The 26554-nt window shown below is 52.7% G+C and overlaps 1 protein-coding gene across 6 annotated transcripts; it reads left to right on the top strand.

The window, feature by feature from the left end:
* Window positions 1-26554, top strand: BAHD1 (bromo adjacent homology domain containing 1). 6 transcript variants are annotated; one of them, XM_036446095.2, is made up of 7 exons: window positions 1-348; window positions 16355-17791; window positions 19567-19949; window positions 21108-21267; window positions 21667-21743; window positions 22625-22725; window positions 23143-26554. In XM_036446095.2, exons 2-7 carry the CDS (start codon window positions 16369-16371, stop codon window positions 23330-23332), a joined length of 2334 nt encoding a protein of 777 aa, XP_036301988.1. In that variant the 5' UTR covers window positions 1-348; window positions 16355-16368; the 3' UTR covers window positions 23333-26554. The 6 variants fall into 6 exon arrangements, with proteins under 6 accessions (XP_036301988.1, XP_036301971.1, XP_036301990.1 ...); XM_036446078.2 differs by lacking the exon at window positions 1-348 and adding an exon at window positions 390-615 and having other exon boundaries at window positions 19570-19949; XM_036446097.2 differs by lacking the exon at window positions 1-348 and adding an exon at window positions 391-529.

Here is a 26554-nt window from a genome sequence, read left to right as displayed (position 1 = left end):
GAAGGAGGGTGGCGGAGGCTCCGCTCTCGGGGAGTTTGTGGAGGAGCCGCGAGCGGCGTAACGGATCCCGGAGCCCGGCCCCCGCCGCCTGCCCGTCCGGCTGCCTGCCCCGCCCGTCCGGCCCTCACCGTCCGCCCGCCCGCCCGCCTCGGCGCGCCCGCCCCCCCGACGGCCCCGCCCGGCCTCGGCCCCCGCTCCGCCCGCCCGGCCCCGGCCCCCAGGAGGAGGCGCTGACGCAGCAGCGTGGAGCCCGGGAATTGAGCGCCCCCGGGGGGTTCCAGCCGCCGGATTCCAGCCCGGCTGGGGCCTGCGGGCGCCCAGAGCCGCGCCGTCCGCGCCGCCGTCCCGGTGAGCCACGGGCTGGGGGCGAGGAGGGGGGAAGGGGCGAGTGGGCAGGAGAGAAGGAGCCAGGGAGGCGGGCGAGTGAAGGGGAGATGACCGGCCGCCCGTCAGCGCGCCCCGCCGCGAGCGCCGCGCCGCCGCCCCCGCCGGCCCGGGAAGGGACGGACGGACGGACGACGCGAAGCAGGTGCGGCCGCCCGCTCGCTCGCGCCGCCTCCCTCCCCGGGGTCCGGCGCCACCGTCCCGCCATCGGGGAGCGCGGCACGCTTCGAGGTGACAGCCCCGGGGGCCTTCGGCTTCGATGGTCGGGGGCGGGGTGGGTGGCGGCCGCGGGGTGGCAGCTCGGCCGTGCGGCGGCGGCGCGGGCGTCCCGGGCCGCGGAGGGCGGGCGGGAGGACGCCGGTTGTTTCCTCGCCGCTGCGTAGCCGGCTCGCCTCCGAGTGCGCGGGCGGCGAGGCCCCGGCCCCCCCGCGCCGCGCCCCCTTCCCCCGCCGCGCCCCCTCCCCCATCGCGGTCCCCGAGGCCGGGGGCCGAGGCCGGGGGCGGCGCCGCGGGACCGCCCGCTCCGGGCGGGGGGCGCTCTCCCGCGCCGGGAGCCGGCCGGCGATTGCAGGGTGGGGGGCAGGGGGTGGGGGCCGCGCCGGGGCGGGCGCTGGTGTAGACCCGACCGGATCGGACTGGGAGGAAGGGAGGCGCCGAAGACGGAAGGGAACCGGTTCGAGGAGCGAGTGTGGGCCGCGGGAGGCCCGGCGGGGACCGTGCCGAGCGGCGGCCGAGTCCGAGGTGGGGCGGAGGGATCGAAGTTGTCAGACCGCCTCCAAGTGACAGCGGGACCCCGGGCTCGCGGCCCGGCCTGGTCCTGCCCGGCCCGCCGCGCCGCCGCTCCTCCGGGGCCGGGTCAGGTCGGGCCCAAGGGGCCCGCTCGGCGGTGAAGCGCCGGACAAAGGCGGCGCCGGAGCGGGCGCAGGTGGTGGCGTCGGGGAGGGGAGCGGGTCCGGACGACCCACCCCGAGGGCCGGGCGACAGGCCCTTGCTCTGCCCCGGGGCTGCGGGGGGCCGGGGTGCCCGCCGGGAGGAGCCGTGGCACTGGCTCGCCGCCCAAGCCCCGGGTCGCCTGGAGGTTCTGGGAAGAGTGGGGGTCGACCCGGTCGGTACGGTGGGCCTGGCAGGTAATGGCGAGGTTGCTGAACTCGCCTAGGCAACAGCCCTTCAGCCTGCCAGAAATGAGGCTTTCAGCAAGCCGCCTGCCCATGGGCAGAGGGTTAGTCCCACCTGGGACATCTCCCACTCACCCACTGTGGACAGTTTTAAGAGGACAGACCTCAGTTGCATTGAGGACTAGGAGACACCCTCCAGATGTACTCCAGCAATCCATCTACAACTGCTTTCAGCACTTTTTTTTTTTTTTTTTTTTTTTGTGTGCCAAAGAAGGTACCCACATAGGGAAATGAAAAGCTGTTTATAAACCTAGGCAGAAATTTAATGATTAAATAAAAAAGGCTTCCAATCCCTTTTCTTTGTGCCACCTGAGGGACTTCACTTCCTACTTTTCTCCATCTCATGTGGTCTCCAAAAGGGCCCCAGAGGGACAACATGTCCTGGAGGGACAGCCCTGCACTTGGCCAGCTGGAGGACACTTGGGAACCAGTGGCTTAAGCTGTGAGTTCCTCTGACCCCACCAATGACCATCTCTAAACTAGATGCTGTTTTCCCATTTGTAAAAACCCACTCAGAGCTCCCCTCACGTGGTCCCAAAGTGGAAGATTTGGGAACGCAAAGACAGGCTCGGGGTGTTTAGAATGCAGACTTTTGCTGAGAATTTGGGTTTGAGTCCCACCTCAGATAGGTGTTGATTAAGAGCTGCTCCCAGCTGTGGTTGGCTGTAACCTCACTCTGCCTCTCAGCCTTGCTCAGTATGGGCATGGAGTTAATTTATGCCCACTCTCCATCTTCCCCAGGAGGGTCTAGACCCCAGCCTGAGTGAAGTTGAGGCTTGTGGGATGAGATGCGTTACCTCATGTGAGAGATTAAAGTTTGTTCTGAGATAATTTAATTGTATGTCTAAGATTCAGAAAATGATGAAGGCCCTCGTGCCTGCTCTGGAGCTATACGGTATGCGATTTCTTTTGGTGGCAGTAAGAAGAGGGTAACCTGGTCTGGCCACTGGATGTAAAGGGTGATTAATGGCCACAATGTGGTTTTCCTCTTCGACAGGCTCTTCCCTGACAGGAGTCTCATGTCAGTCAGCTCGAGTGTTCAGGAGGGTTTACCCTGGAGAGGTTAGCCAGTGAAGAGTTTCTGCCTTTTATATCTCCCTCCTTTTCTTCCTTTCTGTTGTCCTGCTGTTCCCATGTCAGACCCGTGTTGTCATGGCCTCCCTTTTCCCCTGGCTTCCTCTGGTCCATCTGACCAAGTCTCTCCACAGCTGCTAGGTCCTTCTTCCTAACGCACTTCTTCCCGTCACTCCCCTGTCCAAGGACTTGCAGTGGCTCCCATTTCCCTGCAGCCTGATCCCTGACAGTTTCCCTATGACTCTCCGCTAGCCACACCATCCACATTTATCTTCCTTTGCTCCTGCTGCTTTCCACAGTTGTCCCCAGTGAAGAGCCCTTTGCCTGCCTCTCCTCCAGCCTACACGCTACACTCCTTCCTCTCCCTGTCACTCAGACTACTCCAGGCCAGTCTTGAGTATTAAGTGTGTGTGTGTGTGTGTGTGTGTGTGTGTTGTGCCCCTGTAGAGTGCTATTCCTTTTATTGAATGAGTAGATGCAGTTGACTGCTTAGTTGGGTGGGAACAGACGGAAGCCTCCCCTTCTGCTTTCCCAGCCATGCGCAGTGTGGAGCCCTTCATGTGGTTTCCAACCTTTTCCGTCAAAGGTTTATAGAGGGGCGTCGTTGGGATGCTTCAGCATGGGGAACAAATGAAGTTTAGCTGTTTCTGATACTCTGGCTGGTGAAGAATCTGTCATGGGTTGCTCACATGATACCATATAGATATGAATTAGAAAAAGACTATAATCCTGTTTTTCTCCTACCTCACCAGGCCATTCCCTTCACCCGGCTTTGCTGCTCTTATGCAATCTTCCTGTTGTCGATGCTAAATGAATCCATATGTTTTATCTCTTCTCAATCCTGGGTGTAAATAGGGAGAAAACAGGGTTCTGACAACAAAAAAGAAAAGGATTCCTGGGTATGACTCATGGATGGGACTCTGGGCACTGGTGTTGGAAGAGGTGTTTATAGGGGCATTGCTGACATGGGAGGTAGGGCTAACCCCATACTGGACCCCTCAGAAAGGAGAGCTATGATCCCAGCTGTCTCAGAACTTCAGGTTTTTTTTTACCGTCAACCCTGGACCATGGGGGAAATGGGAATGAGGATTGGTGACAGTTTGAGTCTAGACATTGAAAACATAAATTCTATATCCATCCCCTTTCCCCAAAACCTCCCTTTTGTACCCCAGTTTGATGATTAATGGACCAGCATTTCCCTTCCAAGCTGGAAGGGTACCCCTCACAGTTGCCATCGCAATGTAGACCGCTCCCCGTCAATTAAAAAAAAAATTTTTCTACTTCTCTCCTTGCTTCTGTAGCAGGAGACAAGCTACCTTAGAATGTAGTTCCTGGACACTCTCCTCAGCTACTCAGGCTGTTTTTGCTGTGTGTTCTAGAATTTAGCCCCTCCTCCCTTTCTGGAGTTTTCCTTAGTTTCTTCACCCTGAGCAAATTGTGCCCCTCTTAGGTCCCACAAACCCTCAAATCATTCTATGAAGAAGCAGAGAAAATTAATTTGCCATGCAAATGAAAAAAAAACACAAGTAAAAAACAGAAAGAGCCCTCTTTTAACTTTTTCTTTGGGGTTAAAAAAAAAACCACAACAACCCTCCACACCTTCTTTGGTCTATAGGGGTATAAGTTGGGGAACACTTTGACATCCATAAAGGAAGTTTTCGTAAACCTGAAAGGAATTCAGCTTCCCAATATACGTACTTACTTTACATTGGCATTCCATTGGGAATTTTCAATTTATGTATTTTCATTCATCTCTACCTCTCTGTCCCAGTATTCAGGAGGACTTGTGTGTTTTTATTTTATCTGTTCTTATTCCTCTTGGCCTTGCTTGGGCAACATCTGGCCTCAGTGCCCTGTTGCAAGGTGAGTCATTAAAGAGAAAAAAATCTTAAGGGAAAAATGTCTCTGGAATTGAGAAGTAGCCTGTGTTGAACTAAGGCTGCCAGCTGAAGCTGCCAGGTTTATAGAGCATTATACAGACAGCCCCAACATTAAAGGGCCTCCTTTTTATGAATGGGTTGGGAAGAATGTAAATAAAGCAGCATCTCTCAATGGGGAAGCATTTTACATAAGCAGCACTACCCCAGTCTAAGTATTTATGGGCATTGCTAGCACAATCTGGCAGGATTCTCTTGTTTTGTGAACTTGCTGATGTGCTTTAGAGGGGCGAGGAGAGCGGGCTTTGATACTCAGGGCAGACCCAACACTCCTGCTCCGCAGGTCCCTGGCCTTGACTTGATAGGCCAGCTCAAGGCTAGAAGTGCCTGTTCACTCTGAAAAGATGGGAAATACAGAGTTTAATCAAAAGTTCGTGATGATTGAAAGCACTGGCTCTGACGCCTGGGGTCCTGAGAGTCTGCAGTTCCTGACTCTGTGCTGCTTCAGTCTCCCCAGAACAGGGGACAGAGAGGACCTGGATGGTGAAATCTGGGCTGGTTTTATGGGAGGCACCTAACTGGAGTAAAATGGACTGGTTTGAATTTCAGTTTCTTTATGTTTCCCCTGTCCATCTCCTGGTACGGCCACTAATGAGCAGTAAACTGGCTCACAGGGAGGAAGAATAATGGCAGCCGGCCCACTCAGGACCAGACGAAGAGCTGCTGAGCACCAACGGGGCCCTGGGTTTCACTGAGGGGATTGGTACCTGCCTTAGGCAACTTGGTCTAGAAACTTGGGGATGGGAGAACTGTAGGTTTGATGAGCAGGCCTCAGGGCAGTCCTGTCCAGGACTTCGTGTTGTGTCCTGTGAAGGATTTTCATCCAGATTCCATCTTTCCCAGTGTGATACACCTACAAGGGTGGTTGGTTATTCAGCTGATTCAGTGTCCGGCCCCCGGACAAAAGGATAAAAAATAACTGTCCTTGAGGTCCTCTGCAAGCCTGATCTACCAGGAATAAAAGAATGGGTTGTCTCTTAGCCTCTCTGAGATGTAAAATGGAAACTTTTTTCCACGGCACCATGGCCAAGTTATCTGAATGAAAAAAATGACGAGTGACTTTTCTTGATTAACAGGATGGATGCAGGCTAGAACTTGGGTTCTACATCTTCTTTCTCCCATCAGTTTCTTTAAGAGATTTGGGAGGAGGTGCTTCCCTGTCCTCAGTTATGGCAAAGTGACCTGCTGCATTTCTGCTTTTTGTGACCCGGAGTGGTGTTGACTGCTCCTACTTCCAGTCCATCTCCACCCTCCCTCGATGCCGCTTTCAGTTTCCTGCCTGCCGAGGAGAAGGGTGGACCACACTTAGGCCCTTCTCCAACTGCAGCTACCTGTCTAAAATGTTTTGGGGGAATTTCAATTTATTAATCATATTCTTGTTTGGACAAGTAGGGTAAAGATGAACTATCTGTTTTTGGAGGACCTTTATAGAAATCATGGGGAAGGTGTTAGGGTACTGCTTGATGCCAGGATATCCTGACAAGTATGCCAGAAGGGAAGATTCATATTTCTACTCTAGACCCTCCTCAGAAGTGGCGGGTGTCCCCTGTTGTGTGCCAGGAGGGGTTCACACAGTTTGGACATAATGTAAAAAATAATTATAAAATTGATGAAATGAGTGTAAGACATGATTTTCAGAGAAAATTGAAAGGACTTGGATTTATTCAGTCCCAAGGGAGGTGGCCAAGGGGCAGTTACTATGTCTTCTCACGTTAAGGTGGCTGTTTGGAGTATGACCCAATGTCAGTCTTCATTGCAGTTCAGACTGGAAGGATATTATATCTGATTAATTAAAAGTTAGATGTGGGAGGAAACCCTGTAGACTTTTTTTGCTTTTACCATAAAATCAAGACAAGATGCTTTTGAAGCCTTTGCAAAGCCCTTTCTAGAATATGAAATGGGTTTGTTTTCAAAGAGTGCAGGCAAGCCCTTGCCAATTTGGCTCAGTGGATAGAGCATCGGTCTGCGGGCTGAAGGGTCCCAGGTTTGAGTACGGTCAAGGGCGCATGCCTGGGTTGTGGGCTCATTCCCCAGTGTGGTGTGTGCAGGAAGCAGCTGATCAATGATTCTCTCTCCTCATTGATGTTTCTATCTCTCCCTCTCCCTTCCTCTCTGAAATCAGTAAAAAATATATATATTTAAAAAGGGGGGCATGTAGAATTTATTAGGATCTTTGAGAGCAGACTTTTCTGTAGAAACAGTTTATAAAATTATGTTTAACATGTCTGTAGCTCCCCAATGCAATTTAATTGGAATACACCTTCAATTCTTTTATGAAGAAAATCTAGGAAAAACTATTAATGTATTGATGCCAATAATTAAAATAGCACAGAAAAACAAAATTGAATTTGCAAGTTGAACTTGAATGTTGGTCTGTGGCCCAGCAGCTATCCTCTGTTTCAGAGGTGGCGTACAGAAGGCAGAAGAATTTGCCTCTCTCTGCCACTGTTTCTCCTTTTTCAGATGGGTAATAACTGTCCTGTGAGGACAAATGAGACTGAATGTGATGTGCTTAGCTGGCGGCAGGCGCATAGTGAGTGCTTGGCAAACATGAACCATCCTGTTATTCCTGACGCCTCTGGTGGATCAGGAATTCCCTACCTTGCACACTTAGGGGATTCAGGGATTGAGAATGCTAACTCTGGTTCTTTGCTACTGAGTTCATCTTAATATTCATGACATTCTTTGTCTTGATAGAATTGTGCCTTCAGCACCAACCTTGTTTTTTTAATGGTTTGGGATAAGAAGTGAATGAGGTCCCTGGCCTTGACTCATGGGACAGCTCATGGCTAGAAGTGCCTGTTAACCCTGAAAAGATAGCTGGGTAGGTTGGGAGAGAGATGAAAGAGGGTTGTGCAGTGTAAATATAAGAGATTTCCTGAAGTAGTCCTATTGAACATTGGCTTACACTGAAGAGGCTCACGGGAACAGGGGAAAGTTTGAGGGTCAGAGTTTCTTGTCCTAGGCTCCAAATGATGCCATTAGTCGAGAGTAGAAATATTGTATGGGACTAGAGACCCAGCGCACAAAATTTGTGTGCAGGTATAGTCCCTAGGCCTGGCCTATGATCAGGGCCATCTTCCCAGCTGCCCACAGCTGGCCGCGGCCCCTGCCAAAACCCTGGTCCCCTTTTGCCATAGGGTGATCGGTGCCTGACGACGGGGGAAGGGACTGAGAGGTCAGCTGTTACTGCCCGCTCACCAGCCCTGCCCCCGCCGCAGGCTGCCCTCTGTGTGTGGGGCTACTGGAGCCTGCCCAATCACCCTACCTGCTCTCCCCTGCCAGCCTGGCCACCCCTCACTGCCTCTGCCTCGGCCCGGCCACCATGGCTTTGTCCGGAAGGACGTCTGGAAGATGTCTGTTCAATTAGCATATTACCCTTTTATTAGTATTGATGAGACACGTGGGCAGCCAGCTCTTCAGTCATTAAGTTCTTATTAAGTCCTGTGGATGGGATTTAGTGGTAAGGAAAACAGAGCCTGCCTGCCCCCATAGAGCTTAAATCCTAATGGTGGTGGCACTAATAACTTAGTTAATTAGTTAGGTGTAAGACACTCAGTTGGTAGGCTCTGCTTTGTGGTTCTGCTGGTGCTGGTGGAGCATTGGGAAGGCCTGTCTTGGGTCTTGTTCCTCAAGGCTGGTTGATTCAGGAGGTTAGCACACCTGCTGGAGATGCTGAGGCAGAGCTCCCATCTCTGCCTGGCTGGATAGTTTCTTCTGTCCAGGACAAGAGAACACTTCCAGTCTTGGCAAGCCTTCTTAGAAATCTAAATTGTTAGTTCTTGGAGTCTCTTGGTGGTTAAACCAACACATGTCCTTTGCCACCCCTGGGTATGGGCCTGGAGCAGGCTGGTGGGCTATTGTGTTCTTTGAAGGATGGTGCATTAGTAACATGAGGTTTCCACTTGATTCTGCTGAGAGCTGTTGCTGAACTTTGGGGAACCCAGCCCTATTTCTGTTTTATTTACCCCACATTGTTAACTGCCCAGAACAAATGGGTTTTGCTTCAGGAGGGGATTTGCTTCTGGCTCAGCCTGGGCACTGCTGAGTCTGGGTGGGAGGGGCTGAGGAAGCTTTGCCTGGGCTCCCTGTCCCCCTCCTGAAATGTCTCACGGAACCAGTAGAACAGACAGAGTCTGAAGAAGGGGCATTTGTCTCCTGCCTCAAAAAGACTTCCGCTTTTGTCTGTTGCCCCTTCCTGCATCCACATGTTTGTGAAGCCAATTTCTTAATGCTGCCCACTCCCTACTGGGCTTTTGTTCCGCCAGTACACCTGGCATGAAGGAGGCTTCTGTCTGAATGAAGTTCTGGCTCAAGTGTGCCCTCTGTGAAGCTGCAGTGGAACGAGAGCTCTCCACTGAGTTCCCAGCACTTCATCACAGTCCCTTCACACTCTTTTGTCCTGTCTTCCTACCAGCCCAAAGTTCCCAATTTCTTAGTTTTTGTGTGTGTGTGTGTGTGTGTGTGTGTGTGTGTGTTTGTTTGTTTTTTGCATGTTTCTTTCAGCACTTAACCTAATACTTGAAATATAGGGGGAAAGAATGAGCTTGTATTGAGCACCTTTTGTATACCAGGCACTCTGCTAGGCACTTGATACATTCTTATTTAACTTGATCCTCATAACAACCTCGTTGTGCAGACAAGGAAGCCAAGGCTCAGAGAAGTTCAGTTCATTGGCCAAGCCCACTAGGATTAGCAGCAGCACCCAGAGGATTCCAGCAACATGTGAGCTTTGTCTCCACTGTGCTGAGCCATGGCAAGTGGTCAGCGAATGTTGGCTGACCTAGCAAAGGTCACAGAGGTGCCATGGACCCGGAAATGAGCCGCGGTGCTCTGGCTTAGTCGGACCCACACCTGCAGGTATAGGTCTACCTCGGCCATATAGGAGCTGTGCACTGGGAAGAAGCTAGGGGGAAGCAGATTGCTTTAAGTAGGGGTATGTACCTTTAGAGAAAGCCATAAAGGCTAGCTTTGTACTGATTACTTCCTAGTTTGTCAGGTTAGAGTTTCTTAAAGCAGAGCACTGTTGTATGACTAAAATACAATGCTCCCTTCCCACTGTCCTAACTCAGGGGTGTGTGTATATCAACTTCCAGATCTGAGGGTACACTGTCTCTCAGCCCACTATGTGTAGGAAGGACCTTGCCCTACGATAGGGCACTGGCAGTTTCCAGTGAGAAGATTCCACCAACTTTACTGTTAATATACAGGAGTGGGCAAAAGTAGGTTTACAGTTGTTCATATGGAAAATACAGAAATTAATAAGATTAAACTGTTTTACTCACAACTGTATACCTAATTTTGCCCACCCCTATAGATTTATACTTAATTACTATTCTAACATAAAATGGGAGAGTCCACTTTATTATAATCGGAGCTAAAACTCCCTTCCCTCTCCATTAAGATTTGTGTTCCTTTCCAGCAGGGGTGGAGACATCTGCCCTGTGGGCTGTATAAGGACCAAGAAATCATTTGGTCTGGCCCTGCCACGGTATTAGAGGTGAGTTAATCAGATGTTTGACCAGCCCATAGAACATCGGCCTGTGAACCAAAGGGTCCTGGGTTCGATTCCGGTCAAGGGTACATACCTTGGTTGCCGGCTCCTCCCTGGTCCAGGCCCTGGTTGGGGCTCATGCAGGAGGCAATCAATTGATGTGTTTTCTTAACATCGATGTTTCTCTCTGTCTTTCTCTCTTTCACTATCCCTAAAAATCAATGGAAGAGTATCCTCGGGTGAGGATTAACAAAACTAAACAAACAAAAATGTTTGGCCAAATAGAGCAGACTAATTTTCAAATTGATAATTTGTATGGGCTGTAAATGGTGTTATAAATATCCAAATGGCCCTTGGCAGAAGAAAGGTTCCCCACCCCTGCTTTACAGTTATAAGAGATGGGATGTCTAGTTTTGCATTTGGAGCCCGAGTTAAAGGAGGTTCTGAATACTTGGGTGCAGTTCTGGGCGTGTGTCTGGGCTGTCCTACTGGGATGGCCAGAGTGGACACAGGAGTAGGCAAAGACAGGACCAGCTGCACCCAGACCCCACGTGGTGTGGGTATAGATCTTCCCAACCGGTCTGCTCCTGTGTCACTGGGCTCCAGGGAGCCCCCGGTGTGAAGGGTGAGGAGCAGGTGGTCTGACAGGCTGAGCATAGGCTTGGTGCCTCTGGGAGAGAGGCTCAACTCTTCAAATGGCTGCCAGACCTAAGGGCATCTATAACACGAGCTGAGTCCAGGGGGTTCAGGCCAGTTCTCTTTGGTTGGGAGCCCCTTGCTTCCTGCCCAGGTGTTTGTAGGATCCTAACCTGATTTCATGGTGAATTGAGACCCTGAAGTAGTGAGTAAGGCAGAATGGGCATGAGGAAGCTGGGGTTCTGGGGCAGTCAGATGGCGGAAACAGGCAGGATGCAAGCCCTCTGACCCATTCCTGGGCCTTTAGCATCTGAGGAGCTCTTTCACTGTAAATGTTTCCCAGTGTAGAGCTGTAGTTCAGGGTCTCTTGGGATACAGTTTTTGCCCCTGTGCTCTTGCTGTATTATAAACTGAACCTCCCCACAACTCATCCCACCGTGGATCCTGCATGGGAAAGAAGCAGTGTCTCCACCAGTCTCTAAGGTTGACTCTTGGGTGTTTTCAGTGGACTAGTAGCGAAGCAGAGTTGAGGCGCAGCCTGATTTCCCACAGAGGAAGCTTGATTCCTGTGGGGAACCACTGAGGCCCAAGGCAGGCCTCCCTCTGTCTGTGGGTTTGGAAGCGGGAAGGATGTTGGTTTGTGCAGTGACTCTATCATCCTTACCATCACTCTTAAGTAAGGCTCATTTTGGTGTATCCTTTTTAGATGAGGAATCTGGAATTCAGACAAGAAAGTTGCTCTGAGGGCCAGAGCTGGCCTTTAAATCCAGGTCTGCCTGACTAAAAGGTTTGGTTCTTTTTACTCTACCAGCTCTTGGGGATACCAGCCACATCTCTGTACCTCACGTGATTATAAGAATTTCAGCAGCTTCACCTCTCTGTTTTTTTCATGAAGTAGCATCAACTAAATTAAAATGAACAGGAATCTGCCTTTGTGCTCTTGCCCTTCTCTGATAGAAGATTGAATGAACTCAGTGCTCATGAGAAAGTGTTATTCCTTCAGTAGTTGAGGGAGGTGATTCCAAGAGAGATTGCAGAGGAAGGCAATATTTAACCCAGTGCCAGTTCTGTGGCTTTAGGTCTAATTGAGAGGTGGCTTGAGTCAGGGCTCTTCTTGGACCTTTCTCTGGTGACCAAGTGGGTCCTTATCTAACACCCTCTTGAATACACCCCTCCCATTAAAAATAAATAAAAAAGCCTGAAAGGCAAAATTTTTAAAAATTGAATGAGAAAGAGGGAGAGAAAGACACATCAATTTGTTATTCTAGCCGAAACCGGTTTGGCTCAGTGGATAGAGCATCGGCCTATGGACTGAAGGGTCCCGGGTTCGATTCCGATCAAGGGCATGTGCCTTGGTTGCAGGAGGCAGCTGATTGATGATTCTCATCAATGTTTCTGACACTCTATCCCTCTCTCTTCCTTTCTGTGAAAAGTCAATAAAATATATCTTTAAAAAAAATTTGTTATTCCACTTATGCATTTATTGGTTGATTCTTGTATGTGTCCTGACCAGGGATTGAACCCACACCTTGGCATGTCAGGATTACCCTGTAACCAACTGAGCTACTTGGCCTGGGCCTGAAAAGCAAAATGTAAAATGCAGTGGATAAGAAAGGTTTCAGAAAGGGCAGTAGGGCAGAGCCCCAAGTCTGGGGGTGGAGGGTGTGGCCTAGAGCTGGGTGGTAAGTAAAGGGAGAACCTTGGCCAAGATTCAGGACCTTTTCCTGCTATAGACTAGCCTCTGTTCTCTGGACCTGCCTATTCAGGTTTTCCCCTCAGTCATGTCCTACAGGCCACGCTTTTCCAAGCCTCTGGCCCTGCTTTGCTCACACCTTGGATGTGCTCCACCTGGCCGGTGAGGAATGGGTGCACAGTGCTGCTGAGGCTTGAGGGCAAAAGACCAGTCCTCCTCCCTTTTCTGTTTCTGTGAAGATGACTTCCCCTAGCAGACCCTTCTTTGACACTCCAGCTGGGCCTGATCTCTCCCTTGATTGAGTCCTGAAGTGCCTGGGGCTGAGATGGCTCTTTGGCTGTCTGTAGAGTACACTTGTGATTTTGCCCCTGGCTTGGGTGGCTCAGTTGGTTGGGCATCTTCTCATGCACTGAAAGGTTGCTGGTTCGATTTTTGATCAGGGCACATGCTCAGGTTGTGGGCTCCATCCTCAGTAGGGGTCATGCAAGAGCCAGCCGATTGATGTTTCACTCTCACATCAATATTTTTCTCTCTCTAAAAATCAATAAAGTAATCAACCATAGACCTTGTATGCATATATGTATTACCCATGGACACAGACAAGATGCTGAAGACCTGGGTCGGGCAGTGTTGGGGGGGAGGGCATAAGAGGGTCAATGGGGGAAAAGGGAGAACATATGTAATACTTTCAGCAATAAAGACTATTTTAAAATCAATGAAAATACTTTTAAAAAAATAGAGTACACTTGGATTTTGGACTGAACATGTGCCTTGCTGGCCATCCTTCATGGTAGTTGGCTATTTGCTCTTCAGAGCTGGGAAAAGTCAGACTGGTTTTCTTCAGTGAGAGCTGGCTTGACATGATCTAAGTGAGTAGTGATATGCTCTGGGAAATCCCTCCTAGGAACCTTTCCCCAAGGGACCTGGACTGCCTGTGCCTGGGAGGACAGGGCTCCCAAGAGGAAGAGGGTGATGCTAAGAGAACCCAGGCACCCTGTCTCTTGCAGTTATAGAAGTTCCTGGTTGAGCTGGTGTATAAGTGGGAGGGGCAGGAGAGCAGAAGGATTGGCAGAGCTGGAATGAGAACCAAGCCTACTGCTTTCCAGGGTCGTCTTTCTCCAAGGAGCTGAGTCACCTCCTGCAGGCCAGGAGCCCCTCCTCCCAGTTCCACCTGGGAAAGGCGGAAGCTGTAGCCCCAGCTCCAGAGCATGACTCACCCTCTCTCCTCGGTTTGGAGTGCAGTGAAGAGGCAGCAGAGACCCCAGCCTCTTCTCAGGGTGCTGAGTGACATTGCAGCCTTAGGCACCACATGAAAGTTAAGAGTTGTTTTGCAATGTGCCTTTGATGGCCTGGGGTGTTTTTAGTGGATGACAGAATCAAGGGAGGCTAGCAAGAGACTCTTATGCTTGATTTGGAAATGTGACACGTCCTCTATGATTTAGAGGCTTCCCTGGATAGTCAGCCAGAGAATCACGGCATCAGTATGGAGGGATTGGAGACAGAAGGGGGACAGGGGGTATCCCTGAAGGACTGGAGGTAAAGAGAGGGATACTCTACAGAGCAGGGGGAAACAGGGACAGATCAGTCACCCTCAATTAAGAGCTTTTTTGCTCTTTTGTTTTCCAGGCTTGAAAGCACCTCCCTGTGCTCCCTCTCCTTCCCATCTACCCCCTATTTGCTCTGTGTTTGTCCGTGTCCTTAGGGCCACGAGCCCAGGTGACCTCAGCCTCGGCTCCCTGCCATTGTCAGGCCTGACTCCTCTGGTAACTTGGGGCCTGTTTAGGGGCTTTGGCCCCTGCTCTGCTGTGTGGTCTGTCACTGTCCTCCATCTCCAGGCCCTCTGGGGGTGGGAGAGGACTGGGTCTAGGCTTTCCTAGGAAATAAAGGTGTCTTTCTCCTTGTTGCTGCTCCTCCACCTCTGGCACAGGGGTATCCTGCATTTGAGAAAAGGGCCCGTGAGTTATAAGTAACCGGGTGCTTTTAAGCACGAAATGATACATTGCTAATCAGCATGCTGAGCAAACAGGGATGAGTGGTCACCATGATTAGAAGCAGAAGTCTAAAGGAGCCTAGCAGATGCTTGGGATTTTTTAGGACCTCTCCTGTCTGTGTTTCAGGAATGAATGGATTTACCTTCTGTGACTCAGGCATCCCTGGGGGTCTGGTCTCTGGGCAGTGGCCGGTTCCCCGCATTGTGGCCAGAGCAACCCTGGGTATGCTGCTTCTCTTCGTTTTCCACGTTCTTCCTCAGGCACGAGGGACACTCATGCTGCCCGGGTTTTCTGAGCATTCTGTCTCAACTAGTACAGTATGTCTCAGGAGAGCAGGTGCTCAGTGACCCCAGTCATTGACCCTAGGACACTGGAGCTAGCCGGGAAGGCCTCTGGAATCAATCCCTGGGAGCCTCAGGCCTGGGACTTTCAGGGTTAAATCTTGGCCCAGCAGGAGTTCTCCCAGCTCCTGAGTTAGAGTGAGTGTGAATAACAATTACAATGGAAAAATAAAGCTGAAAAGCCTAAGTCTACTGGGTGGGGAGAGGGTTGCAGGGTGCCAAGGAGGGCAGAGACTAATTTGGCATCTTACTTGGCAGCACCTTGCTTTGGGTTGGGGAGTAGGTGAGGAGTAAGCCACTCAGTAGTCTATGACAACCAACAACTCCCCTCCCCACTACTCTATTGCCTTGGCCATAACAGCTTCTAGCACATACCTAGCTCTGGCCTCCCTCATTCAGAATGGGGTCCAGGCTGCCACAGGTATGTTGGGGATAGAAGTGTTTGACAAGCAAATTTAGAGGATGGTGCCTGGGCATGAGCATTTTTTTTGCTAGGGGCTCTGGGCTTGTAGAAGACCTGCAGGATAGGGCAGGATTAACAAGACGCTTCTATTAGCCCCAAGTTAGTTCTTCTCCATGATACTTTCTTTTCCCAGCTCTTAGTGGCTGTTGGAGGAGTCTTTAAAGATGTACCACACTAGTGTGTGGTCTCTATGTTTCCCCCAAAAAAATGCTGGCCTGGCCGTAGCTTTACTGACATTCCTTCCCTAGGCACTGGCACTGTTCAGGCTGACCTTCCCTGGAATCCCCTGAGTCAAGGTGGGTCTGGTTCCTAGGACTGACTGAGACCTCCCCTGACCACGGACTCTTCAAAGCCAGACCTTCACCCTTCCTTGACTTTTCCAGCAAGACCGGATTATAGCTGTCAGTTCTGTGTGCTCAGTATGCTCAGTAGGGCGCCCGCACACGCTGGACTCTGACTCATTCATGGCCCAGCAGGCAGCTTCCTCATCTCAACTCCTCACGGTCCATCTCCTTATCATCCTGTGGCCAATCTCAAAAGCCCTATCAAGGGGGAAAGGGTTAGTAATATTTTTGAAGAAATAGATAGACTCCCGCTAACCAAGCCCCCATCCTTGGCTCAATGTCTTCAGAGCCTCTTCCTGTCTAGAGAAGAGTAGCTAACTGAGAAAAACAATCAGAATTAAGAGCTTTGCCCCTAGTTGCTCCTATCTTCTGACCCTGGAGCCCTAGGCTAAAAGAAGAATGGGGCAGCTGGTTTGGCTCAGTGGATAGAGCTGCGGACTGAAGGGTCCCTGGTTAGATTATGGTCAGGGCACATGCTCAGGTTGTGGGCTCAATCCCCAGTAGAGGGTATGCAGGAAGCAGCCTAACAATGATTCTCTCATCATTGATGTTTCTATCTCTTCCCTCTCCTTTCCTCTCTGAAATCCATAAAAATATATTTTAAAAATAATAAAAAATAAAAGAACAGGGCAGCCATTCCTTGCACAGTTGCTGGTACCCTGACCTCATTGAACTTTTGCACTCTGAAAGAGGGTCCCATGAAAATCCAGGCTGGAGATGGGGTGAGGGTAGGCCAGAGTTCCTGTAGGTGGGGCTGATAGGCTGCAGTGGGGGGAAGCAGGGCAGGGCAGGCTTTTCTCATTGTCTTCCTCTGTCCTGCAGATTGGAGGAACTTCATGACACACACTCGGAGGAAGTCCCTTCCCATGCTGAGTTCGGGCCCCATTGGCCGCCGGGAGCCCCTGCAAATGGAAGGCAGCAATATGGAGCAGGGGGCAGAGGGCATGGACCCAGGCATGCCTGAGAGCCCAGGGCACCCCACAGGGCGCCGCAAGAACTACCCACTGCGTAAGCGTCCCCTGGTTCCTGAGAAGCCTAAGGCCTGCAAAGTGCTGCTGACCCGCCTGGAGAATGTGGCTGATCCACGGAGCGCAGATGAGGCTGATGAGCTGCCCCCCGACCTTCCCAAGCCCCCCAGCCCGGATCCACCCGGTGAGGACACTGGCCTCACCCAGCCCCGCAAGCGGCGCCTGGCCTCCCTCAATGCCGAGGCCCTGAACAACCTGCTGCTGGAGCGAGAGGACACCAGCGGCCTGGCGGGCAGCCGCCGCAGTCGAGGGGGAGACCACCACCACAGTCGGGACCGGGACAGGGCCACTGGAGGCTTGTCTTCCAAGAAGCGGCCACGACTGGAGGACCGCGGAGGAGAAAGTCGGGATCTGTCCCCAGAGCCAGCACCGGATGAAGGTGCCCGCCGAGATGGTGACCTAGCTCCCAAGAGACTGGCCAGCCTGAACGCAGCTGCCTTCCTAAAGCTGAGCCAGGAGCGGGAGCTCCCCCTGCGGCCACCTCGTGCCCACCCAGAAGCAGACAGGCGCTCCACTGAGCCACCAGCACTGAAGGTTCTGAGGCCAAAGTGGGCCAAAGTCAATGGCAAGAACTACCCCAAGGCCCAGCAGGGGGTTGGCTCTGGGGAGGCTGCAAGCCCACCCAGCTGGCAAGGGTGCCCTGAGGAGCCATGGTTATCTGCAACCCCTCATGGACCATCCAACCAGCTACCTTACCAGCCCCTGAGCAAGGCTCTGGAGAGCCCCTTAGGGCTGCGCCCCCACTTGCCCCTGCTGATGGGTGGACAGGCAGCCCTGAAGCCAGAGCCTGGGCGCCCAGGAGAGGAGTCGCCTGCCCCCAAGCAAGAACTGCACCAGCCCTCTTTTCCTGCAGCCCAGCTGTCCCTCCTGCCGATGCCTGGCAACCCCGCCGACTACAGTGGGCTGTGTGGTCGGCCTGAGCTCACTGCGCTAGGCAGCTTCTACCTGTATTGCAGCCAAGATGGGCTGCAGTGTGGGGGCTACGCCCCATGCCCCATGCTTCCCGAGGGCAAGCTGTCCCCAGTGGCTGCACCTACCGAGGGGCCCCTTGTGGCCCCGAGCTCAGTGCCTGCGGGCACCTCTTTCCTGCACCCTCCCTGGGGCTCTCACTACTGTTCCAGCGAGGATGCTGAAGTGAATGGCTATAGCATCTGTGAAATGTTGCCCCCTTCTCTTACCCACATTGGCACTACCTGTGGCGGCTGTTCCTACAAAATGCCTTTTGCAGCAGGTAAGCCTTCCTGAGGATGGGATGTACCAGAGAGTCTCTGAGACACAGTGTCCCAGGAGCGTGGGCGGTGGGCTCCTTGAGGTATTACTGCATGCGAGGCAGGGGACTTTGAAAGGGGAGGACTTCCCTCGTTTTGTGTCCCAAGCCTAGGAGCAGTTCCAGGAAAGGGGCCAGTGTTTAGCTTTTAGCAGCCCTGCTCTGTCCCCACTGTCTATGGAGAGATTTCTTGGCCTGACAGCATTGGCTGCCATAGGTAGCATTGTCATGGTGGAGGGGTCAGGAGGGGCCTCTTCCCTCCCCATTGGGATTGCCAATCTTAGACTCTGAGTAGCAAGTTATTAAAATGAGGGCTTTTGCCAAATTGTTTCTATGTCCCTTCTGTGCTCCTTGAAGAAAGCTAGAATTTCTTACTTTCCAGGAGCCCAGACCATCTGCATGCCAGCCAAGTACAGCATTCATAGAAAGGATAAGAGTTACAAGGTCCAGTAGGTGATGCCAGCTGCAGTAGAACAGCTTTACCCTGGCTACACAGGCTTTGAAAGAGAAGAAGTGCCCAGACTTAGCATCACCTCGCTAGGGGTGGATAGGGTGGGCACACTCTAAGAACAGGCAGAGTCCCTGGCACTGACAAGGTATTCTCAGGACCTGTGGCTTTGGTGTCTACCTTCCTGGCAAGACCCGGACACCTGAGAGGCTCATGATGCAGCCGATGAGACACCCCCACAGTGATCTCTCTCCCCCCAAATTGGCAGGAGTGTCCTCATACCTCTCCAGGCTCCCTTCCTGGCTCCTGAGTGGAAACAAGGTGATCAGAGCCATCCTGGCTGGCAGGTTGGCCCTGCTGCTGGTGAAGTGAGAGGCCAGGCCTTCCCAGGCTTCCCTCCCCCACGCCCTCTTGTAGGGGGTCTATAAAACAACTTTATAGACCAGTGGACTCTGGCCAGACTGGTTGTTTCAGCTTCTGGTGTGAGTTGGAGTTCTAAGAAATGAGAACAGGCTGCTTCTCGAGCTTTTTCTTCTCTTTTGGACCACTTTCCAAGTCGAGACACCTAACCTGGGGACCCAAGGTCCTTACCGTCTTGTCCTGGGACCGTGTGTAAGCACCATGTGCCAGGCACTGTGCCAGGCACTGTACAGGTGGGAGGCCACGTGGCATGTGATTGAGCACAGACTGCGGAGTCAGACTTAGAGTGAAGGTGGTCTCCCACTTCCTCAGTCACGTGACTGGGACCAGCCAATAACTATTCAATGCCCCAGTTTCTTTAATTGTAAAATAGGAATAATGGCACCTGCCTCATAAGGTTGTTGTGAGGGTGAGGTGAGTTAACACATTGATAAGAAAAACACCTAGAACAGACTACATATTTGCAACTACTATTGCAAGGCACTGAGGTCAAGTGACTTGCCTGAGGTCACACAAGTGTCAGGTTTGGGATTCATATCCTGAGCTGTCTGATTCTAGCTCCTCTGCTCCTAGGCATGTGGAAGCCTTAGAAAAGATTAATTCACAGCTAGAAAAGCTAGTCCCATTATCCACCGCCTTTCTTCTTTCAGGTTAGAAGGGGAGATGGAGATGTCTGTGGCCCAGTCTCCAAGGCCAAGAAAACCCTAGTCACTCTGACATCTACCTTAAAGGCCCCCGACTCAACTTGTCACCTCAGTAGCCTTTGGGTTCACACTTAGAGTTAAAATAGAAGCAGGCTCTGAAAGCAGAGAGGCCAGGGTGGGGTTACTGCTTGTCCTTACTTGTCCTGACCTTCTTTCTCCTTTCCCAGAAGGCTGCAGGTCCCTGGGCCAGCTGGAATTTCCTCTTCCAGAAGCTGGCCACCCCGCCTCACCTGCCCACCCGCTCCTGGGATGTCCTGTGCCCAGCGTGCCACCTGCAGCAGAGCCCGTCCCTCATCTTCAGACACCCACCTCAGAGCCTCAGACAGTAGCCCGTGCATGCCCTCAGAGCGCCAAGCCTCCGAGCGGCTCCAAGTCAGGTTTACGCACAGGCTCCAGCTGTCGGCACACTGTGAGGAGCAAGGCTGCCCGCAGGCCCAGCCACCCCAAGCAACCGCGTGTCCAGCGCCCACGCCCACGCCGCCATCGCCGCCGCCGCACTAATGGCTGGGTGCCTGTTGGGGCTGCCTGTGAGAAGGCTGTCTATGTCTTGGTGAGCCCCCGCTCTTAGCTGATGGAGGAAGAGAGGGTGATATTGGGGACATAGGGCTTGAAGTGAGTCGCGTCTCAGGAATCCTGGCTCTAGCTACTCTGAAAGGTGACAAGGGCCTCCAGCTCTCTTGTGTTCCAGGAACCAGTCATGTTGGCCCAGCCTGCTCCCTTATCCTGTACTGTGCACCTCGGGGAGATCAGAGGATGCACACAGACACATGTGGCTGCCATCTCTGTCTCTGACTCTCAGGGAAATTATCTGAAGTGTTTTCATCTCTCATTCCTGTTCGGGCTGTCCCTTCTATTCTGGATTTAAAAATGGAGGACTTTCACTCATCCAGATGGCTCACTTGGTTGGAGCGTTGTCCTGTACACCGAAAAGGTTACGGGTTTGATTTCCAGTCAGGGCACATTCCTAGGTTGTGGGTTCAATTCCCTGTATGGGAGGCAACCAATCAATGTTTCTCTCTCTCAAATCAATAAAACATTTTCGTTTTCAGCCCTAACTAGTTTGGCTCAGTGGATAGAGCATCCGGCCTGTGGACTCAAGGGTCCCAGGTTCAATTCCGATCAAGGGCATGTACCTTGGTTGCGAGCACATCCCTAGTAGGGGGTGTGCAGGAGGCAGCTGATGGATGTTTCTCTCTCATTGATGTTTCTGGCTCTCTATTCTTATCCCTTCCTCTCTGTAAAAAAACAATAAAATATATATATTTTTAAAAAGCAAAACATATTTTCATAGAGCCTTTTTGGATAAGTATGTGTATGGAAGACTTGGATAAGCAGAGAAAATGGGTGATATAAGAACATCTGGGATGATGAAAAGGATGTCGACTAAAATTTATTAAGCACTTCTGAAGTGCCAGAACTGTGCTAATTACATGCATTATCCACTTTCATCCTTATCACTACCCTATGAGGTACATACCCCATGTTCCTATAATTGTCCTTATTTCACAGATGAGGAAACTGAGGCTTAGCAAGTAATTTATCTAAGGCTGCACCACCTACAGTGGTGGTTGAAGGCCAAACCCGGACTATCCCATTAGGAAGCTGGAGGACCTACCCAGTGCTGGGGATTAGAGTGAGAGAGTCGGTTAGTGGGATATGATAGGGTGCAGCCCCACACGCCTTTTTATATCATTGCTTTATTGCACAGGATGAACCAGAACCAGCCATTCGAAAGAGCTACCAAGCGGTGGAGCGACATGGAGAGACCATTCGAGTTCGGGACACTGTCCTCCTCAAGTCAGGCCCACGAAAGACGTCTACACCTTATGTGGCCAAGATCTCTGCCCTCTGGGAGAACCCTGAATCAGGTACGTACCCCCCACTCTGCCTGTATTTTGACCTGACACTGGTCTCCCCGTGTTTTTTGGCACAGTCTGCCTTCCACTCATCCGGGGTCCGTCTGCTACTGAGGGTTACAGACTGACGGCCTTGTCGCTTAGGTTCGATCAGCTCATTAACCTTTCCAGCCACCAGAACCTGGGCACCTCTCCCTCTTCCTCACCTGTCATTGCTTTCCCTCCCCTCCTCCCCCCTTCATACCTAATGGCATTCCAGGCTTCTGAATGCCAGGCTTGGCTTGAGGTAGAGGCTCAGCACTGGCCCAGCACTGAAGTTGGATGAGCCTCCAGGGCAAGTGGCCAGCCTGCCTGCTGAAGTAACTCTGGGTTTGCCAGCTCAGACTGTGACTGCTTCTCTTGTACCCCCAGGAGAGCTGATGATGAGCCTCCTGTGGTATTACAGACCAGAGCACTTACAGGGAGGCCGCAGTCCCAGCATGCACGAGGTGAGTTACCAGGCAAATGCAATGGGGAAGGCAGGGTTTGGCAGAAGGAGAGGTTGTAGCATAAGGAGTTGATGCGGGGTAGACAGCCGTGGGTAGTCAAGTCCCTGGACCCATTACCTTGGGGAAAGGCCTGTGTTTCAGCCTCTTTTTCCCAATTCATGTTTCAAAGGGTTAGGGCAGTGGTCAGCAAACTCATTAGTCAACAGAGCCAAATATCAACAGTACAACGATTGAAATTTCTTTTGAGAGCCGAAAACTAACTTCTGCACATGGGCCACGAAGTTTCAATCGCACTGAATGTGTGCCCACACGTGGTATTTTGTGGAAGAGCCACACTCAAGGGGCCAAAGAGCCGCATGTGGCTCATGAGCCGCAGTTTGCCGACCACTGAGTTAGGGGAAGTGGAGTGGCATACCTAGCCCCCTTCAATGCTGTCTGCAGCATGAGAGGGAAGGAGAGAAAGACTCCTAAGGTTCCTTTGCTCCGGACCCAGTGGTGTGCTAGAAGTGGTAATACCCTCTGGGTGTGGTGCCTGTCCCCCCTCCCCGTCTGAGCCTGCTTTTACTCTCTCCCTCGGGGACTTTTTGGGAAGATGCACACTGACTCCCCCTCCTCCCCTGGTTGGGGGTTAGGAAGCTTAATGACGGGCTGGAGGGGGCACCTGGCTTCTCCTGTCCGCCCTCAGAATCGGGGAGGAATGCCTTGGGGTTCCAGGTGAGGAGCAGTCAGGCTCACATTCCAGGGAAGCCCCCGGCTTTCTGGGCACTAGCTGGAGTGACCTCAGGTCAGGAGTCTCAGCAGAGGGGTTGGGGTTAATGTCCACTTTCCCCTGGAATTAGGTGCCTTTAACTCCGGTAACTGATCTCCTCTCTCCCCTTGAGTCTTTGCAGAATGAAGTCTTTGCATCGAGACATCAGGACCAGAACAGTGTGGCCTGCATCGAGGAGAAGTGCTATGTGCTGACCTTTGCAGAGTACTGCAGGTGGGTGGTGCCCTGTGTCTCTGGCTAGCCTCTCCCCTCAGACTCCTCAGGGCTCCCAGAACGTGCTTCCTTACAGCCTGCTTCTGCCATCTAATATTTTTAGAAGAAAAAAAATTGTTGCTTGTCTGAGGCAGAGTGGTTGGACAGAATTGGGGGTGGTTACAGTACGGCTCTCAGAAAACACCAGAGAGAATTGGCAGGTGGTCATGAGGGAGGTCCTGGCAGGTGTGTTTCCCCAGGGACAGACTGGCAGTTGGCAGAGAGTGGGTAGCCCCTAGGACAGGTGAGGAGGCAGCACCAGCCCAAGTGGGGGTCGAAGACTACTTTCCAGCTCTCTGAGCAGGGTACGGTGGGGAAGGGAAAGGGTGGTCTTTCTGCAAAGGTGGCTTTGTAAAGGTGAACGGTATGTCACTGCAGATTCTGTGCCATGGCCAAGCGCAGAGGCGAGGGCCTTCCCAGCCGGAAGACAGCACTGGTGCCCCCCTCTGCAGACTACTCCACCCCGCCGCACCGCACAGTGCCCGAGGACACGGACCCTGAGCTGGTGTTCCTTTGCCGCCACGTCTATGACTTCCGCCATGGCCGCATCCTCAAAAACCCCCAGTAGCCTCCTCCTGCCCATGGGCAAGTGGGGCTCGGGGCAGGGGGCATTGCTTGAAGCACAGCACTTGGTTAAGGGGCCACAGGGACCCGAGGTTGCTAGCCTGTGGTTCTCGTGGGGGGAGGGCAAGGGCCCCTGGGGGTTCCGGGTCTTATGGGAGGGAAGGGGTATAAGAAAAGCATCAGAGCCCACAGCTTGGTCCAGGGTACCTCTCTGTGGTCCCTGGGCAGAGACTCCTGAAGAAGGCAGTCTTCCCTGAGGCTGGATCAGGCTTGAGGGACATGGGGCCCTGGGGGGAAGAGGAGGTCCTTCAGGAACCAGGCCCAACAGGCCACTCTATCCTCCTCTGGGCCCTTCAAGGGATAGTGGGAGCCAGCTTTACCTCACCCACTGTGTCCTGCTGCTTCCCCATCAGCCTGGGACCAGCCTCTTTCAGATTCTAGCACTGCTCCCAGCTCATTCCTTTGAGGCATAAAGAGCCAGAGTCTGGCTTCCAGAGCATTGACTTCCTCTTCCTGGATTCAGGGCCTTCCCCTGGCTTTCCTCCTTTGCCCCTGCAGTAGCCTCTGGTGCTGGGACAAGTTACCTGGCCCCCAGAGTCATGGGTGTCCGCTTCCTGTTCGCCACCCAGCAGGTCTGGCTTCCCTGAAGTTAACTGATCAACATGGGCTTTGTCATGGTGGGGAGGGCAAAAGGGAGCTAGGAGGGGGTGGGGGACAAGGGGCAAGGAAAATTGCTACCTGATTTATTGAAGACTTTTCCTCTTGCCTTACACTTGGAGGTTCTAGGAAACCTCTTGCAGAACTTCACACATGACTCTTCAAGCTACACCCACCTGAAATCAAACCTGCCTTTATTACAATATGTTGTCATGAGTCCATTTGTATTGTCCCACAGCATAGCAGATCCAGCCCCAGGGACAGCCCCATAAGGCAGCAAGCTGGGCTGGGACCCCAGAATCTGGTAAGGCATGAGGTAGAACTGGGCTGAAAGGCTGTTCTCTCTGGCCCAGCCGCAGTCCACAATCTAGGTGAGGCTCAGGATGGCCTGGAGCTCCTGAGCCTTATTGCCAGGCAGTGAGCCCAGTGCTGAATGGAATCTGTCAGTGTGCTGTTTGGCCAAGAATGTCAGGAGCAGCAGCGGTGCAGACTTGGTGCCTGGTGGGTCTTGTCATCAGCCTGAATGAGGCTACAGATGTGCAGGAGCCCAGCAGCCACATCTACAAACCGGACAGGGCTGCTCTGTATAGGAAGCCGAAGCGGTGCCCTGTGGAGACCACTCCTCCAAGTCCTCCTTCAGGGGCAGGGTGTGCGGCACCTGGGCTCTGGCTTCCTTGTGGGACTGGCCATCAGTAGGTGGGTGAGTGGCCACAGATACCACGGACACGATCATGCTGCTCCCATGCCAGGAGGCCCACCGGCTTGGGGCAGTATTCCTGGGCAGGGCAGCCCAGCCCGAAGATGGCACCGCAGAGTCTGTCTCCCAGGCAGCGCTCAGCAGGTTGGGGAACAGGCGGGAAACAAACTGGCCTGAGGCAGCACCCAGGCCCAGAATAGACTCCCACCGCAGAGGACTTCTCTGCCGCTGTGCAGCCCCGGTTCGTCTTGCAGAGCAATAATGGCAAGGGCCCAGCAAAGGGGGCAAAAGCGTCTTCTCCAGCCGCAGCTGCCAGCGCAGGAATGGCCTCACCAGCGTCCTCTATAGCAACGTGGCTTCCTCAGCCTGGTCCTCGTCCTCCTCCTCAGTGCCCGGACAGGCTGTCTTCCTCTGCAGCGTGGCCTTGACCGTGTGGCAGAGCTCACTGACGCGCCCGGGGGCTGCAATGTGAGGGTTCCCCAGCTGCGCCAGGGCCTCCAGCACGGCCATCACCTTTGGGCACTCCCACCCCCGTATGCTGCTGCATATAGGACAGGACCACCTTGGCCAAGGTGGCCTGCAGAGCAGCAGCCTTGGGTTCTAAGGGGCAGCTTTGACAGGCCTTGTGCAGTCACAGCAGAACTGACCCAGAGCCTTGTGGGCTGCCTTGCACACACTCAGGTGAGGGCGCTTCAGAGCTTTGAGTACTTCTTCAAAGATACTCTCCATGTAGGGAAGGGAGGCCACCCTGGTGTTCCCCTTGCCCTGCCACCCCTCACCCTCCTCTTTTGTAGATTGCACTAATTTACATCCCAGTGAAAAAACAACACTGAATCAGTCCGCAGACCTGCTGAGCTGCAGCCACTCACTCTAGGAACTAAAGACCCCATTTTGTTCTTGTTGCCCAGGGGCCTGTTCTCACGCTGCTCCCCAGAGTAGATTAGGAGACTCAGCCCCCTGTTGTCATTTCCAGAACTAGGCCCTACTGTGAAGTTCTCTGTGGGAGGGCTGAAGCAGCCTGGTTCTTTCCTGTTTGTACCAAAGAGGAGCATGTGGGGAGAGGGAGAAGGGCCCTGTGTGGCTTGGGCCTGGTGCTGGGAGCCTGCTTGTGAGCACAGCCCTGGGGGCAGGAGCCAAGGAGGGCAGCACTGGATCCTTTACCCCCACGCAGGGGCAGACACAGACCCAGCAGGCTGAGGAGGTAGCACTGCGTGAGGTCAGGCCAGGTTTGGAGGAGATGGAGATGAATCCCGAGGGCCCTCCCAGCAACCTTGGCCCTCTGCTCTTCCTGAGAAAACTGGGCTGCGCCTGCTTGGTCACTGAGGTGGGGGAGACCTGGATGTCTGAGGTGAATTTACACAGGGAAGCCCAAGCCCGAAGAGAAGGGTCTCAGGTTCCCTTGAGTAGAATAAGCTGTTTGGAAGAAGGCACTGGTCCAGGAGGGCTGTGCAGTAGGAGAGGTTGGCAGAGTAGAAGCTCCGAGGAGCCAGTCGTGGAGCCTGCTGATTCTCCGGGTGCTGGGCCCTTGCCACCTAGGAGCCCAGCCCCGCCCAGCAGGAGAAATCAAGGCCCTTCCTCCCAGGGTCTGCTACCCAGAACTTAAATGCTTTTGAAATCTCTTAGATGTGGAAATATTTTTTCGAACCTGAAAATGCAGCTGGTAGAATTTCGATGGAGCATAATTCATGTAAAATATATTTTAGTTGATAATTTTGTAAAATGCACTTTTTGTGTGTGTCGACCCTGGTTTCTCAGATCTGTATTTCAGTGTTTACAAGGGAGGGAGGATCTTTCCTCACCTCCCTTTTGACAGAGATTAGAAGTACTTCTTTAAGAAAAATAAATTTGAGAAATTGTATTGATTTAGAAAAG

This window comes from Pipistrellus kuhlii, unplaced genomic scaffold (assembly GCF_014108245.1).
Source record: "Pipistrellus kuhlii isolate mPipKuh1 unplaced genomic scaffold, mPipKuh1.p scaffold_m20_p_1, whole genome shotgun sequence".
NCBI lineage: Eukaryota > Metazoa > Chordata > Mammalia > Chiroptera > Vespertilionidae > Pipistrellus > Pipistrellus kuhlii.
This window is presented reverse-complemented; position numbering and strand designations above follow the sequence as displayed.

Bases quoted from the DNA above. Each gene is read 5' to 3' on its own strand.
- BAHD1 (XM_036446068.2), top strand. From the start codon at position 435: ATGACCGGCCGCCCGTCAGCGCGCCCCGCCGCGAGCGCCGCGCCGCCG. The intron at 17,792-19,566 runs GTAAGCCTTCCT...CTCCTTTCCCAG, and splicing joins CAAAATGCCTTTTGCAGCAG to AAGGCTGCAGGTCCCTGGGC. The intron at 21,744-22,624 runs GTGAGTTACCAG...TCTCCCCTTGAG, and splicing joins GCAGTCCCAGCATGCACGAG to TCTTTGCAGAATGAAGTCTT.